The sequence below is a fragment of the Nyctereutes procyonoides genome, unplaced genomic scaffold, assembly GCF_905146905.1.
Source record: "Nyctereutes procyonoides isolate TBG_1078 unplaced genomic scaffold, NYPRO_anot_genome, whole genome shotgun sequence".
NCBI lineage: Eukaryota > Metazoa > Chordata > Mammalia > Carnivora > Canidae > Nyctereutes > Nyctereutes procyonoides.
This window is the reverse complement of record NW_026575040.1, coordinates 784,994-801,837: the sequence shown is the minus strand read 5'-3', so window position 1 is coordinate 801,837 and position 16,844 is coordinate 784,994. Positions and strand designations below refer to the sequence as shown.

The 16,844-nt window shown below is 39.8% G+C and overlaps 1 protein-coding gene across 7 annotated transcripts in view; it reads left to right on the top strand.

Moving 5' to 3' along the window:
* SCAPER (S-phase cyclin A associated protein in the ER) overlaps positions 1 to 16,844 on the top strand; it is a 433,964-nt gene that overhangs the window by 285,550 nt on the left and 131,570 nt on the right. For all 7 annotated transcript variants that reach the window (XM_055319784.1, XM_055319782.1, XM_055319779.1 and 4 more), the window contains one exon: positions 5,783 to 5,898. In XM_055319784.1, coding sequence (XP_055175759.1) covers positions 5,783 to 5,898 — 116 coding nt within the window. The remainder of the gene's footprint in view (positions 1 to 5,782; positions 5,899 to 16,844) is intronic.

The window sequence follows — 16,844 nt, the reverse complement described above, 5'->3', positions numbered from 1 at the left end:
AAGTGTTTTAAGCAAAGAGCGACAGGATTACATTTATTCTTTTTTATTTTTATTTTTTATTTTTAAAGATTTTATTTATTTATTCATTAGAGACACACAGAGAGAGAGAGAGAGAGAGGCAGAGACACAGGCAGAGGGAGAAGCAGGCTTCATGCAGGGAGCCCGATGTGGGACTCGATCCCGGGTCTCCAGGATCACGCCCCGGGCTGAAGGCAGGTGCTAAACCACTGAGCCACCCAGGGATCCCTGATTACATTTATTCTTGAGAATGTTATCCTCATTGCATATATAGGCATCCAGAACAGGATGACTCAAAAGAGAGACCCCAGTCCAGTGCCAGGCCACTGTCTCTAGAACAGTGAGACAAATAACACAAATCAAGAGTAAGTTTTAACAAATTGGCAGAGTAATTTATGTCTGTTGTATCTAATACTTAAAAATATGGTCTCCCATTTTGTACATCTTTTTTCCCTCATCTGTTCAGTATTTTGTTTGTATTACACTTCATAAAAGTATTGGTCTACAATTGAGTAAAAATCAAAGGAAAGAAAGGAAATAAAGAGAAGGAAAGTAATAAAACCCTGACTTTTATTGTAGAGTATTTGGGAAACACTGCTCTAGAGAATAGGCTGGTGTGGGGTGAGCCTGGATCCAAAGATACTAATTAGGGAATTGCTGAGTACCTCAAGCAGAGACCTTGAGAGCCTCAACTGACGTGATAGGACTAGGCAAGAGTTGAGAGCTACAACAAAAATGGAATAATCAGAACGTGGAGCTGAATCAGTGTGGAAGCTGAGGAAGAGTAAGAGTCTGGAAGGACAAATGTTCTTTTAAGAATCTGCTGGGGGAAAAAAAAAAAGAATCTGCTGAAAGTTGGACCCTCGCCCTATGCATTACTTTGAGTTTTTCCATCCCTATTCCACAGAGATGTTCCATTTATTTTTTAATGCAGTTCTGCATTTGAATATTATTAAACATTTTATCTATAATTCCTACTTCTTTTGAGTTTAAGAAAAAGGAGGAGTTTATATGTGTTTATTTCCCTACCTTGACTCAGTGTTCCTCTGCTGTGCTCTAGATGTTTCCATGGTACCAGATGCAAAAGAAACATTGCTGGTGGGATAACCATTCACTACCGAATTAAACCCAGAAAATATTCATACGTACTGTATGATCTCATTTATATGAAATTCTAGATGTCCTTCACCCATCCCACTTCCCCTACCCACCCACCCCCATCCTCTGCCTCTGGCAACCACTAATCTGTTCTCTGTATCTGCTACAGAGCTTTTGTTTTGTTTTGTTTTTTTTAAGATTCTACATGTTATTTCTTTCACTCAGCATAAATAAGTCAATCGGAGAAGGACAAACAGTATATGGTCTCATTCATTTGGGGAATATAAAAAATAGTGAAAGAGAATAAAGGGGAAAGGAGAAAAAAGGGGGGGAATATCAGAAAGGGAGACAGAACATGAAGACTCCTAACTCCGGGAAATGAACTAGGGGTGGTGGAAGGGGAGGAGGGCGGGGGGTGGGGGTGAATGGGTGACGGGCACTGAGGGGGGCACTTGATGGGATGAGCACTGGGTGTTATTCTGTATGTTGACAAATTGAACACCAATAAAAAATAAATTTATTAAAAAAAAGATTCTACATGTTTTTCTCTGCCTAACTTACTTCACTTAACATAATGGTCTCAGGGTTTAACCCATGTTGTCACAAAGGGCAAAATTTCATTCTTTTTGTGGCTAGGTAATATTCCATGTATTTATATACCACACCTTCTGTATACATTTCACTTATCATTGGACACTTAGTTTGCTTCCACATCTTGCTTATTGTAAGTAATGCTGCAGTGAGCATATCTTTTCAAACTAGCATTTTGATTTGCTTCAGATAAATACTCAAAAGGGATTTCTGGATCTTATGTTACTTATATTTTTAATTTTTTGTGGAACCTATACACAGTTCTTCGTAGTAGCTGCAACAATTTCTATTTCCACCAGAAGTGCACAGGATTTCCCTTTTCTTCACATCCTCATCAGCACTAGTTTATTCTTTTGTTTGTTCTTTTTTTTTTTCGATAATACCATTCTAATAGTAATATCATATTGTGACTTTGATTTGCATTTCTCTTAATGATTAATGATGTTAAATATCTTTTTATGTAATTTGTCAGTCATCTGTATGTCTTTTAAAAAATGCATATTTACATCTGCCTATTTTTAATCAGATTGTGTTTTTGCTATCGAGTTGTGTGAGTTCTTTATATATTTTACCAGAAATGTGACTTGCAAGTATTTTCTCCCATTCAGTACGATAGCCTTTTCATTCTGTTGATTTCCTTTGCTGCCTACAAGCATTTTAGTGTGATGTAGTCCCACTTACTTATTTTTGCTTTTTTGCTTTTACTTTTGGTGTATGATCTATGGAACTATAAATCAAATCTGTGGTTGCTTCAGGAGGGGAGATTGACTGTAAAAGTGGCACAAGGGAACTTTCTAAGGTGATGAAAGCATTCAGGTTTTGATAAGCGTTTCTCAAATTTATTTGAGAGGTATGTTTAAGATCTGAGCTTTTCATCCAGTTGTAAAGTGTACCTCAATGTAAAAAATACTCGGTAATCATACGGTGTTCAATCCCACTGATTATCAGGGAAAGGCAAATGAAAAGTTCAATGAAATGGTATGATACACTATTAGCATGATCGAAGTTTTAAAAAATGATAAAATCAATTTTGGTGTGAATTAGAATAACTGAAATTATCACTGCACTGCATTATGTGCACAACTTGTTCCAAATACCTTAGAAAGTTAATAAGATTGAACCTATGTATACTCTGTGACCCAGGAATTCTGCTCTTAAGCATAAACTCAGCACAACTACATGTCGCATTTGCACAGATACACATACAGAAATGTTTAAAGCAGAATCATCCAGAGTTTGAAAGTGAAACAGCACAAATGTCAATTCTCAGTGAAACATTTAAATAAGCTGAGTCAAATAATAAAATAGTAGTCATCTTCACCCTGTAATATTAAAAGTGAAATTAATGTGGAAAGGAGGAAAAAGGACACTGGGATAAAGTAAATTTTTCCAATTAAAAAAAAAAAAAGGGTACCCCTGGGTGGCTCAGCGGTTGGACGCCTGTCTTCGGCCCAGGGTGTGATCCTGGAGACCCAGGATCAAGTCCCACATCGGGCTCCCTGCATGGAGCCTGCTTCTCCCTCTGCCTGTGCCCCCCCCTCTCTCTCATGAATAAATAAATAAAATCTTAAAAAAAATAAAAAAAGTTGAAGCATACAAAGGAATAATATATTCCAGAAAGGAAAATGAATGGAATATTGGTATAGGCAGTACTATGGATGAATTTAGAAAAAAGAACTGAACAAGAAAAGCTAGATCCTATGGAATATGTAAAATATGATTCCATTTTTAAAAAATTGAAAAGAAGACAAAAGGAATCTATGATTTTGAAAATTAGGATAGCCTTTACATTTGGGGAAGGAGAGAGTGAATGTGATGGGCATTAGGGATATGGGATTTTATAAAGCTTTATTTTTTATTTTGGAGTTATTACAGGCTGTGTTCAGTTTGTCATAACATCCAGCTACACAATTATGATTAGTGCAGTTTTCTTTGTGTTATGTGCTAATACAAAAAAAATTTTTTTAAAGATTTATGTATTTATTAGAGAGAGAAAGAGAGAGAGAGGCTCCAGCAGACTCTTTGCTGGGCTCAGAACCCTATTGCAGGGCTTGATTTCGAGACCCTGAGATCATGACCTGAGCTGAAACCAAGAGCCAGATGCCTAACCAGCTATGGCACACAGGGGCCCTGAATACAAAATTTATTATTGGGGCACCTGGGTGACTGAGTCAGTTGAGTGTCTGACCCTTGATTTCAGCTAGGGTCATGATTTCAGGGTCATGAGATCGAGCCCCAAGTTGGCTTCCATGCTTAACATGGAGTCTGCTAACCCCTCTCCCTCTGCATACATCTCCTCCTGCACACACACATGCTCACACATTCTCTCTCTCAAATTAATAAAATCTTCAAAGCTTATTATTATTTTCTAATCATGTTGACATCCTAGCATAAGAAGAAAGAAATGGTAACAGAATTATGGTTTCAAATTACTGAATATACCTGAACTTTTCAATTTTTTTATTGTTAGTTTTATTGCAAAGTTTTTTTTTTCATTAACAACAAAAATTCTCCATTATCCATCCTAAAAGTGTGAGTTCTTGTCTAGGCTTCAAAATAAACCTATTATAGTCTCAAGCTGTATTTTACTGTGCACGTAGCGAGTAACTGAGGGCTGAGGTGCTGTGCTGCCCGAGTCTGCACATGTGCAGGAGCCAGGCGGTAGTCCGCGTCCACGTCAAGCAGAGCCTTGTGCTTCAGCATCAGAAGAATCAGGCAGGCAGGTTTGACAGGGCCTGTGTGTAACTCCTCTCTCCCCTGTGCGTTCTCCCCCCGCCAAAAAAGTACTTCAGTATTTCAAAGAAATTCCGAGGCTTTGTGAACTGTGGAATGCTATTAGAAGAAACACAGGTGACGGTATAACAGGGGGATTGTGTGTTCATGTGCTAGGGCTGCCATACGAAGTACCACGGACGGGATGGCTGAGACCATGGAAATGCATTTTCTCACAATTCTGGAGGCTAGAATTCCAGGGTCAAAGTGTTAGCGGGTTGGTTTTTCCGGAGGTCTCTCTCCGTCTCGCCTTCGTCTATAAGCAGCAAGTCTCTCTGTGCTCCACGCAGCCTTTGCTCTGTGCACTTGCATCTCTGATGTCTTTTCCTCCTCTGACCCGTTCCTCCAAGGACACCGGCCATTTGGATGAGGACCACCCTAACAGCCTCACCCTGACTTAATCACCTCTTTAAAGACCTCCTCAAAACAGTTCCCCTGCTGAGGGGCTAGGGCCTGGAAGTTGGGGGCAGGGGGACGCAGCATCGCCCACCGCGGGTTGCTGGCCTGCCGGTTTCTCCGGTAGGATGCAGGGACTCCGTGAATGCATTAAAACCTAACGCAGCGCACCATGGGATGGCTCGCCTCTCCCCCTGCCCAAGGAATGCAAAATCCAGAGATGTTCCTTTCTCAAGATTTGTAAACAATTCAGAAATTGTTTACAGAAAGAAATGATAGTAAGTTGAGTTCTAAAATGGTAACTTAATACCCTCCCTAAATAGCTGAGGTGGTGAACAAGTACATGGGGATGGTTAGATACCAGGTTATTTTGTATCAGTGAAGAGGAAAGTAATAGGACAGGAAATCTCTGTGGCAGTCCATTTGTCTTGTTACGTGGAAGTTAACATTACAAAATGATACAGTCTTTAAAGTATTGCTAAAAATTCTGCAAAAAAATGGTTTTGTCCCCTGCATGGAGTGCTCTATCCCTTTGCCTACTTCAGAGCCTCAACTTCCCCAGAAAAGCCTGTGCTGACCCTTTCTCCAGTATGTATTTGGTTCCCCATTATCCTTATGGAGCAACATTCCTTTTTCTATAAGGTAGTTATCATAATTTAAATTATTTCATTTATGGTTATTTGGTGTTGCTCTCATCCACTAAATTTAAGCTTCCTGGGGGACAGTGGCTCTGTCTTTTGTGTTCACCAGTTTTGACCTGCTGTTCCCTAGCACTGCATAAACATTCAGTAAATATTTGCAGAATAATGGAACCAACAGAAAGTTTGACAGTACAACTAAATATTTCATTTGGTGATAATTTTATGCCTGGGAAATTGGGCTAATTTCTATTTATATTTCTGTCTAGAATGTAGCAGATCAGATTGCATTTCAAGTTGCTGGTGGATTAACAGCCCTTGAACACATTCTTCAAGTAGTAGTCCCAACCACAAATGTGAACACAGCTTCACGAATTCCTCCTAAGTAAGTATAGTTTTTTTAATCTGTCTTTCACGTTTCATTTGTGAGTCATTTCTGTCCTATGGTTTCCATATGGGGCCCCATAAGAAAATTGTATGCGTATTCAGGCTTGAATAGCAAAAGCTTACACCCCCCATTAGGGAGAAAAACAGAGGTGCTCAACTTCACTTACAAAACTCAAATCGAGCCGAAAAAAACCTTAGAAAGGAAATCTCTTTGGTCTGTGACCTTCTCAAATCCTAAAACAAGAAGAATGGGTGAACTCCTGGGCAGCTGTAACTGCTTACATAAATTGAATGGGACTGAATAGTAGTAACAAAGGTAATTTTTTGTGTTGAGTACAAGAAGGGGTAAGTACATTAAGAAAAGCCTGAGCTGTGAAATTCGAAGAAATCCCTAACATACCGGAAGAGCAGTCTGCCAAGAGTGCTGGCCAAATAGCTGGGAGCTGAATTGCAGTTTGGTCTTTAACTGCAAATTGCTCTTTGTCATATGGATCCTGTGGAAGCTTTCAACCCAAGATTTGCTTTCCCTTCTCTTAAGTCACTCAGTGATCCCTGGCCACCTGGAATAGAGTAACAGACAGCCTTATTTCAGAAGCATTACATTCGGAGTAGGAGCATGCCCAATTTCTTGTTATTTTATGGAGACTCTTATTTACAGAGGGTAAATGAGAAGTTTTGATAAAAGTTCGCTTTTATCACTGAGAAAACTTAAATATTTAGTTAGCCCCACATAAGTGGGTGCTTTCTTTGTTCATTGGATACTACAGAAAAGGAATTTCAAGAATATGTTTTCTTTCCCCCTGAGAGACATTTTGGTAAAATAAAAATAGCACTGACTTTGGAGTTGGACGAACCTGGATTCTAGTTTTACCTCTACCGGTTACGGCACTTTGGGCAAGTGCCTTATTCTTGTTGCTTCTATTTCCTCGTTTGGTTAACCGGGGTAACCCTATTCACCTCTACTGTGCTACCGTGGGGAGCAAGTGAAATATATGTGAGAGTTCTTTGTAAACTTTAAAGTGCTATATAAATCCGAGGTGACAGTTTTTAAGTAGTAGTCTTGCTTGCCTAAGACAGTGTTGTCTCTTTGAAACGAGACATTTCTAAGTACAAACTGTTTGATAGTGAGGTTAGTTTGGGTTCCTTTGCTCCACTGACAAAGTGGAGATTGATAAAAGAAGGTCTCGGTATCCTTTGAGTCAGGATATCTTTCTGTGGAGCATACAAACCTGTGGAGCACGCATACAGGTTTCCTAACCTAGGAGAGTTGGTGTTCTTTATCCAAATAGATTTTATTGACAGTATGTTCAGCATGTTGTCATCACTCAGTGTTAGTTCCTTGCAAGGGAGGGAGGGACGAAGGAAAGAATCCAATACACAACAAATTCGAGATTTTAAGAAAGGAAATGGCTTTTGATTCTTTGGGACAGTGCTTTGGTATCGTTCATCTTAAATGCAACGGCAGCTTTTTGTTTTGTCTTGGTTTAGTTTCTTTTGTTTTCTGGTAAGTCTCAATGTGCACGACACCGGTAACCCAAATAATGCCTGTTTTACAAAAGCTAATTTGTCATTGTGCCAAAAAGCATGCTCTGGTACTTATCTGTGACTATCATTTAGGGAACAGAGAGGTTTCCATAAAAGACCTAAGCAAGAATTAGCATACCACTTGGAAAGGAGCCCTGGAATTCTGAGAGTCCAGACCAGAGCTTCTCTGATGGCCACCAGCTGACCACAGTGCCATGGTTGAGAGTTTGTTTCTTCATCTCACCTTAGGCTGTAGATATGTGTGTTGAGCCAACGCAGTGGGCATCGAGCAGCCACTCTGAGATTCTCTTCTGAGCACAGCTCAAGATCATGACTCTACTTTCTAAATTAGCCTCACTTCTCAGGACCTACAGGATTAGGGCCATGAGAGCATTATGCTACTTACTCATTAAAGGCGAAGACATGCCACGGCTGTGTGGGAATTCATGCAGATTGGGGACACTCTGGTAGGCAGGAGTCGGGGCCTAACTCAGGAAGTGTTGTGCAGACTGCTGTTGTGCACAGAGCCCGCCCCGCCGCCTTCCCTAGTCCTCAGATACTGCCTTTGCTCTCAGCCCGCCCAAGCCCTCCTCTTCCATCTGTGATGAGCTCCCATCCCTCAGCTCCGGGAACCTTCTGTCACTTGAGCTCACTTTGTTTCTGCCTCCTGTGGCATTTCACAACTCTTACCAGAGAGGCAGGGTTTGTTTTGTACTATCCTGCATTAATTTTTCTCAGTAGTAAACAGCAGAGCTTTTGAGAAGTGTGAGCCACTGCCTGGGAACATTCACCACGTGGATCATCTAGGCCCTTACCTATGTGGCTCACCTGTGACTGCCCACTGAACGTTTCACTGGCCCTGCAGCTTGAGCTCTGTGAGTGGGTAGACCAGCTCCCTGATTCTCTTTCCTCACCACCTGCCTCCCTCCCTTTCCATTCTACATAGCACCTCAGCATTTGCCCTGTCATTGTTGCTAGCTAACTTCCTTGTAATGAATATTTGCTTCCAGCAGATTTTTTCAAATGTGGGATTGAGAACCATACCTGCTTCTCAAAATTTAAATTTTTGAAACCTTTCTGAAATCCTTCATGGGTTGTTTTGCTTCTGTTAGAAGCAGGGAGAGCCCATAGAACTGCTTGAATCTTTGCAAGGACTTCATTAGGATGCGGTATTCCAAAGTCAACCTTCTTAGCAAACGTGCTCCAATAAAACTGCCTTCAGTGCCAAGAAAGATCAGCCTGAAACGAGGCAATTTCCATTTCATGGGACACCTACTTGGAGGATGACTCATATTATTTTACTTTCTCACTTTAATTGCAGAAAACAAGTATGAAAGAATGAATGAATATTCTAGCCTTTTCTTTGGCTTAGGCTGGTAACAGTCGTTTAACATAGCTTTTAATATTTGAGAATAAGTGCTGGTTTGTCATTTTCTTTGATCATAGAGGATGCCCCATGTGATAAGAAGATAGATCTGCTGTGACTAGAAGCTGTGGCCAAGGCTTTGTGTTGTGTCTTTATAGCATATTTACGGACCGGCAATGATAATAAAAGGGAGAGTTGGTGCTCGCTGGCATTCCACATCTGCAGGCCCCTTACAGGCACCAGTAGATATTCATATTTCACAGCTAAGCCCACAGACCTTTTGGGCCATGAAAAACTATCACTGGGCGAATAAGTCTTCCCAGGTTGCCTCTTACTTACTTGGTCCCCCTACTTCTTGACATAGACAACAAAAGGGTCAAATAGTTAGCTCTCCAAGCCACTCTAGGTTTTCCATTGGAGCACTCACCAGGGCCCCTATTTCTCCTCTGTCAGCCTTGCTTATATCTCCCTTCATTGTCCCCCTGGACCCAATTTTTTATATAGAAGTAGTTTCATTAATACGAAGCAGGGCCGATGGCATAGTATAGTAGAAAATATTCAAGTTCGAGTCAGATCTGAGCTTAAATTCCCTGCTCTTCACATATTAGGCATATGACCTTGGGCCAAGTTGCTTGTATAACAGAGCCTCGGTTACACAGTAACACTGCCGTGTCACGTAGGACTTGTTGGCTGCTGTGAGAATTAAAAGTGCATGTGTCTGTTAAGTGCCTTGTACAAGGAAAGCACTTAACTAATATCAGGGTGGTGGTTGTAGTTGTTACGAGGTTGACTTTACGTTATCCTACTCAATTACTCTGCTTGAAGTCCCTCACTCTTTGTCACTTCAGCTTCTAACAGCTGTCATTTGTTCGTTTTACTTGGGCATTTGTTTTTTCATCGTAAGCCCAAGCTTCATCCTGGTAGAGATCTTTTTTGGATCCTGACTGACCTCTAATTTAGTGTCTTTTTTTCTTTTTTAACTTTGTGCCAGACCTAATGTTGATCCATAGAACACATACATCTTCATCTAAATCACTGAGAAAATATCTCACACATTAGAAAATAGTTCAGTTTAGCACTTTATTAATGTAGTATCTTGCAGGTATTCCATTTGTTGTACTATCCTCTCCCCAGATAGACTGTAATTTCTTGGGACCAGAAACCATAGTAAATATACTATTTTTATTATTATAAAAACAATATCATTATTTATTATTATTTATCATAATAGCACCTTAATAGATATCATTTGAATACATGAATAAATTATTTTTCCCATAGATGGAAATAAAGCAGTAAGAGAGCTCAATGCATCAAATACTTGACTCTTTGGACTTCAAATATGATCATGTCTCAGTCAAATAAAGTCCTCTTGATTTTGACTATTCTGTTTCCTAGATTTTAGGAATTTTTAAAAATTCTGTCTTTAAATTTCTGTGTACTTGTAATTATATCAAGTATCTGTAACTGCTACTTATTCAAAAAGCTAGAACTGTGTTCTTGGTCATCCGTATCACAATTTTAGAATCAGAGCACATTGGTATGTATAAGATTGCCCCCATTTTAAACTATGTTAAAAAATAGATCCTTTTTGGGATGCCTGCGTGGCTCAGGGCATGATCACAGGGTCCTGGGGTCTGCATCGGGCTCCCTGTGAGGAGCCTGCTTCTCCCTCTGCCTGTGTGTGTGTGTGTGTGTGTGTGTGTGTGTGTGTGTGTGTCTACATGTCTCTCATGAATAAATAAATAAAATCTTAAAAAAAAATAGATCCTTCTCACTGCTGTGTTCTTTTACAAAGTATACCTATTTATTCAGATCAAACAAATTAAGTTGCTTTTTTACTTCTTCATGGTATATATATTTACCTGTAATAAACCAGTCTTTCTCAGGTAAAACAGTTGTCGCTGTTGTTGTTATATGAGGTGGAGTTTTGCTTCTTAGGAAGATCGTTTATAAGATATCACAAACTTATTCTCCAAAGTAAAATAAAATGATACTTGTGATTTTGTGTACTTTATCCACTTGGCAGTATTGCATTTATTTGATCCTTTGCATTGGTGAGGAGACAGACCTTAATTAACATTACTGTGTGTGTCCTCAGCGCCAGTCCACTGTTCTCAATGCTTTGCATATATTGTCATGTTCTCGCCTCACAGTCACTAGCAGCCATGTCTTGTGGGCCACTACCCAAAGGAGAGTTGGCAGCAATCATGTTTGGAGCATGACTGCATCCTGAGAGAGTCATGATATCCCCTTTGAAACCATGTTTATTCATTACAAATGGCAAAGAGAATGTTCAGAATTGCTTTCCCATGATTATTGAGGTTTGGTCTCTAAAGACTTCTGTCCCTTTTCTTGGTCTTGTGGTACAGAGTAGAGGTTGGTAGAGTTCATCCTGTAGTGGAAAAGAGATATCCCTTTGGGTTCCAGAAGCAGGTCAGTGATCTAGGGCTTCTAGTCCTAACAACCAGGAGAAACACTATTTTCTAGGGAGTCCCTTCATAGGATCGGTTGTAGGAATGGGATTGTCAACAGCTAGGAAACATTCGAAATAGATGTGTCCAAAGGGAACTTAGAGTCCTAGAAAATGAGATGGATTAAACTGTAAATATCATTAGGAGTGGTCTGCTGTGTTACCTTTGTGGAACAGCCAGTCTGGTGTTCATAAAAGGAGTGCTTTGCCGCATATGCAGCATCTGCAAACCGAGATGCCTCGCCCCATGTGCTCTATAGCTTACTTCTTGTTCTGGTCTCTTGACTCACTTGTCTGTTCTTTTTGGGGCTCTCTTACATTGCCTTCTTGGGTTTTTGTTTTGTTAGATTTCTTAAATCTTTGCCTTTCTCTTCGACTTGCAGCACAATCCAGACTTGACTGTGTTGTAGAGCTTTCCTGTTAATCCAGTTTTCACATGACTTTCTCTCCTTATTTATCCTTCCATCTCTCTTCTTGGTTTGTCATATTCACTCCGTGTTTGTTGTGTCCTTGTTTTTCTGGGTGTTGCGAATACTACCTGTTCTAAGCATTGCACCTATGCCTCTTCTCAGCAGCTCTGTCTTATGCCTTGTGATGCTTCCGTCAGTGGCCGTACCTGATTAAACCAAAAGTGGACATTTGACTCCAGCAGCCAATCTATAGACCAGCCAACAATATCGGACTTAAAACTCAGCCCAGAAAGTTTAACTGAGCCAGTTTAACCGAGCCAGTTAAGTTTCTCTCTCAGGAATTCGCAGTTGGAAAGTTGTACAAGTCCAACCCATTTTTTTTCTAGTGTATTTGAATTTGAAAAATCATGTGGAGTAACTTCTGGGATGGCCATTACCGGGCTCTGTTTAGCAGGGCTGAGAAAGGCCATTGGGGAAAAAAGGAAGAGAACAAAACTGCTTCAGGAGAGAGAAGGGAGATGGAAATGAGAGCAGGTCCAGTCTACAGAGGTGGCATTGTTCCTGCCCTCCTGAGGTCTCATAGTTCATATTCTCCTGGATTCATGAGAAGTTCCCAATAACCTTACAACAAATGCCTCTTTTTACTTGAAATATTTTTAATGAATTTCTGTCTCTTCAAACCAAAAGAGCCTAATACTTTTAAATAAAAATATTAAAGATTTTTAAAATATTTATTTGAGAGAAAGAGAGAGCACAGGGAGGAGGGACAGAGGGACAGTGAGAGAGAGAACCATGGAGCAGACTCTGCTGAGCCAGGAGCCCAACACAAGGCAGGGTCCGGGACCCTGCATCATGACCTGAGCCAAAATCAAGAGTCAGATGCTTAACTGAGCCATCCAGGTACCCCAATATTGAAGATTTTTTCAATTCTAGATTGGAATGAAAATACTTTGACTGTGTTGTAGAGCCTTCCTTGTGACCTCCCTGGTTTTGTAAATCCTTTCATATCAAGAAAGAGTGAATGAATGGCAACAGTATGAAGTAGGAATAGAGAGAAAGCACGTGCTACAAATTCTCTAGGGTATAGTTCTTTGTGAACATTAAATGTTTCTACAAGCTGGGACTGGCTGAACTTCCCTTTTCTCTACTAACTGTAGTTCGGAGAATCTGTATAGAAAATTCTGTAGATTAAACTTGCTGTAGCTGGCTGCTAAGGCAAAGACACTTAAGTAACATACTGCAGCGTGCAGAGCTTATCTTCAGAATGAAAGATAAGAGAATCTATTATGTATTTTTCTTTAAGAACAAAAATAACAGTAGTAATATTTTTAATAGCCCTCAAGAGTTAACGTTCTTGGTGACCCTTAGGTGCCAGATTGGTTACCTCATCATTAACTTCATAATTAGGACTAGTTTGAATCCCAGGAACATCGTCTTCTATTTACAAACAACTGAAAAGTGTATTTCTTTAGACCCTGTTCTCTCAGACTTGATCATAATGGGTCCAACTTTTTAATAAAAATAGATTTGCTCATGAGAAACTGAATCATTCTACTACTTATTTTCTGAAATTAGAAACCAGTTGCTTGTTTAGACGATGCGGCTACAGCGTTAGAAGGTGAGAAGATTGCGAGAGCAGCAATCCCTCCCCACCCAAATCCTGGCAGCAGGATACAGCTCAGAGCGTTAATCCTGCACTACAAGATAAAGCTTCATTATATTAATAAGAACTGAATACTGTGCCTTTAACGGCACAGTTTCAATTGCTGGGAAATAGATACAGCTTTTGTGAAAGAGAAGTTGCCCTCTATTAGTTAAGTCATTTTATAGTATTTAACAGAAGGAATAAAAGCATTGGCTTATATCATTTCAGGGCAACCTTTTTTGTGATCGCAGTTATGTTTCTCTCGGGGAAACCAAGCACTAGCTCCATTTTATCCAACATCTACCCCCTGAGCAGGGCATACTCAAGGACCTGATGCAAGCTTCAGAGCGCTGCATCATCTCTTATTCCCCCTCTCCCTCTCTCACCCAGTAATAAATGCAAAACTTCATTCTGGGCTTGCTTGTTTGACCAAGATTTCATGTGTAGATGCTGGATTCATATTTTCTAATAAAATTAGTAGTTTTGAAATTTTTTTCATAGTCCAGTCTACATTAAGGCATTTACTTTCTATGAAGAAAGCCCTCAAGTAATATTTTGTCAAATCTTTTTGGTTATCTATCTCCTTAGGAAAATCTTTAACTGGACTATCATTATTAAATCACTCCTGTGATAAAAAAAAAAAATCACTCCTGGGATATTACTCACAACCTCTCTGCGGCTCTCACTTGCTTGCCATTTTCTTTACAATACTACCTTCTCCTGGGAATTATTTTCACCAAGTCTAGCTATGGATTCAAAGATCAGGTTAATTGCCTTATTGAAAATCAAAATACATATAAATCTCTACATTGGCGTTTGAGTTAAGGTAAATACAAATCGCTCACCTTTTCAAATTGATGTATTCTAGCAAAGATGGTTGTAAAGTTAATTTCTATTAAGTGAATCCAATTTTCTTATTAACTTCCTTCATGAAGTCAACAATGAATTTCTATGGGCAAAGTGTCAATGTAGTAAATAATCGATAGAGAGTTGTAGCCAAGTCCTTTGATGTTCTAGACAGTGTAACACAGCAGTTTTGTTGAAAACAGCACTTTCATAATTATTAGTTATGTAGCACTTTCCTAACTTTGCAACTCTCTTCTCTTGCCACCTTCTGAGGTTTGAATTCTTGAAAAACACCGGCATAGGATGGAGAATATATCATGTTTTGCAAATACATACCACAGTATAACACATAAGGTATGTTAGGCTAAAATTTACTTCTTTAAACATATTCACTTTCCCACTCGGTTGATTTTTGGAACTCAAGCCAAAAATATCTGTATTTTGAATTTGAGAAAAGGGAATATAATGCACTAATGGACTAAACTCAACTGGAATTTAGTGTCAGAGCATTAGGGTTCAAATACCAGCTTTGCCAGCATTTGGTGTGAGACCTGTCTCTCAAGACCTTATTAGCTATAGTATTTTTCATCTGGAAAATGAGGGAAAGATTTCTCTCACAGGGTCATTGTGAAGCTGAAATGCTAACATATATAAAGGGGCTTTGTGAATTGTCATGCTTTGACACGGGGCACCAGTGGCATTTGGGGCATTTGTCCTCCCCACTGCAAGGTGTGTGACATCCTTTGGCCTATTAAATAGAATTAAACACTCATTAGATACCTGTGTTCCCAGTTGTTTTCACAAACACATATGTCATGTCACATTTCTACCTTTCACTTAGGGGATTAATACAATCCTGATTGTGAACTATGTGCTGGGCAGTAGAATTGTGGAAATAAGTAAAACAGCGTCCATATCCTTGGGAGGCTCACTTGTTAGGGGGTGAGCTAAACAGGGAAGGCTGTAATTTAGTACAATATGCCAAGTAAAACTATAGAAGTATGCGAAGTTCAGAAAGAGCACAAATGGAGTAATTAACTGCCAGAGGAGGGCACAGAGTCTTACCTGAAGGTTATAACATCTGAACTGGCTTTTATTTTTTTATTTTTTTAATGTTTTTTTAAATAAATTTATTTTTTTATTGGTGTTCAATTTGCCAATGTACAGAATAACACCCAGTGCTCATCCCGTCAAGTGCCCACCTCAGTGGCTGTCACCCAGTCACCCCCACCCCCTCCCACCTCCTCTTCCACCACCTGTAGTTTGTTTCCCAGAGTTAGGAGTCTTTCATTTTCTGTCTCTCTTTCTGATATTTCCCACTCATTTTTTTTTCCTTTCCCCTTTATTCCCTTTCACTATTTTTTATATTCCCCAAATGAATGAGAACATATAATGTTTGTCCTTCTCCGATTGACTTACTTCACTCAGCATAATACCCTCCAGGTCCATCCACGTCGAAGCAAATGGTGGGTATTTGTCGTTTCTAATGGCTGAGGAATATTCCATGTATACATAGACCACAGCTTCTCTATCCATCATCTTTCGATGGACACCGAGGCTCCTTCCCACAGTTTGGCTATTGTGGACGTTGCTGCTATAAACGTCGGGGTGCAGGTGTCCCAGTGTTTCACTGCATCTGTATCTTTGGGTTAAATCCCCAGCAGTGCAATTGCTGGGTCGTAGGGCACATCTATTTTTAACTCTTTGAGGAACCTCCACACAGTTTTCCAGAGCGGCTGCACCAGTTCACAATTCCTACCAACAGTGCAGAGAAACAAAAGCAAAAATGAACTATTGGGACTTCATCAAGATAAGAAGCTTTTGCACAGCGAAGGATACCGTCAACAAAACTCAAAGACAACCTACAGAATGGGAGAAGATATTTACAAATGACACATTAGATAAAGGGCTAGTTTCCAAGATCTATAAAGAACTTATTAAACTCAACAGCAAAGAAACAAACAATCCAATCATGAAATGGGCAGAAGACATGAACAGACATTTCTCCAAAGAAGACCTAGACATGGCCAACAAGCACATGAGGAAATGCTCCGCATCACTTGCCATCAGGGAAAACAAATCAAAACCACAGTGAGATCCCACCTCACACCAATGAGAATGGGGAAAATTAACAAGGCAGGAAACCACAAATGTTGGAGAGGATGTGGAGAAAGGGGAACCCTCCTGAACTGGCTTTTAAAAGAAAAGATTCAGAGTTTGCCAAGTTAACAAACTCTCCTGAGTTAGCAGAGAGCACAGCATGTGCAAGATCATGGAGGCCTGAAATAATAGGATGAGCTTAGGGAGCAGTAAACATTTGGTATTCCAACACAGATGTCCTAATATCATTGGAACAGTATCAGAGACATTTAGGTATGAGTGAATTGGGCAAATGACAATTCAGGGAAAAGTAAAAGTTACTTATTCCTTATTTATTTCACACCTGGGGGAGAAAAGTTGATGTCAGTCTTATTCACTCATCTATTATTGCTGTTGCTATCTTAACTTAAGCCCTATTGCTTGTACTGTTCTAACCAGACAAAAGAGGAATTCAGCCATTTAACACACCTCTACTGCCAGGTACTTGGCACTTTGTTTGTTCTCATGGATAGAAGATGAGTGAGAGAGAGAACCTTACAAAGGAGTGCTCTGAACCCCTGCAAAACACTCGGCATTTTCA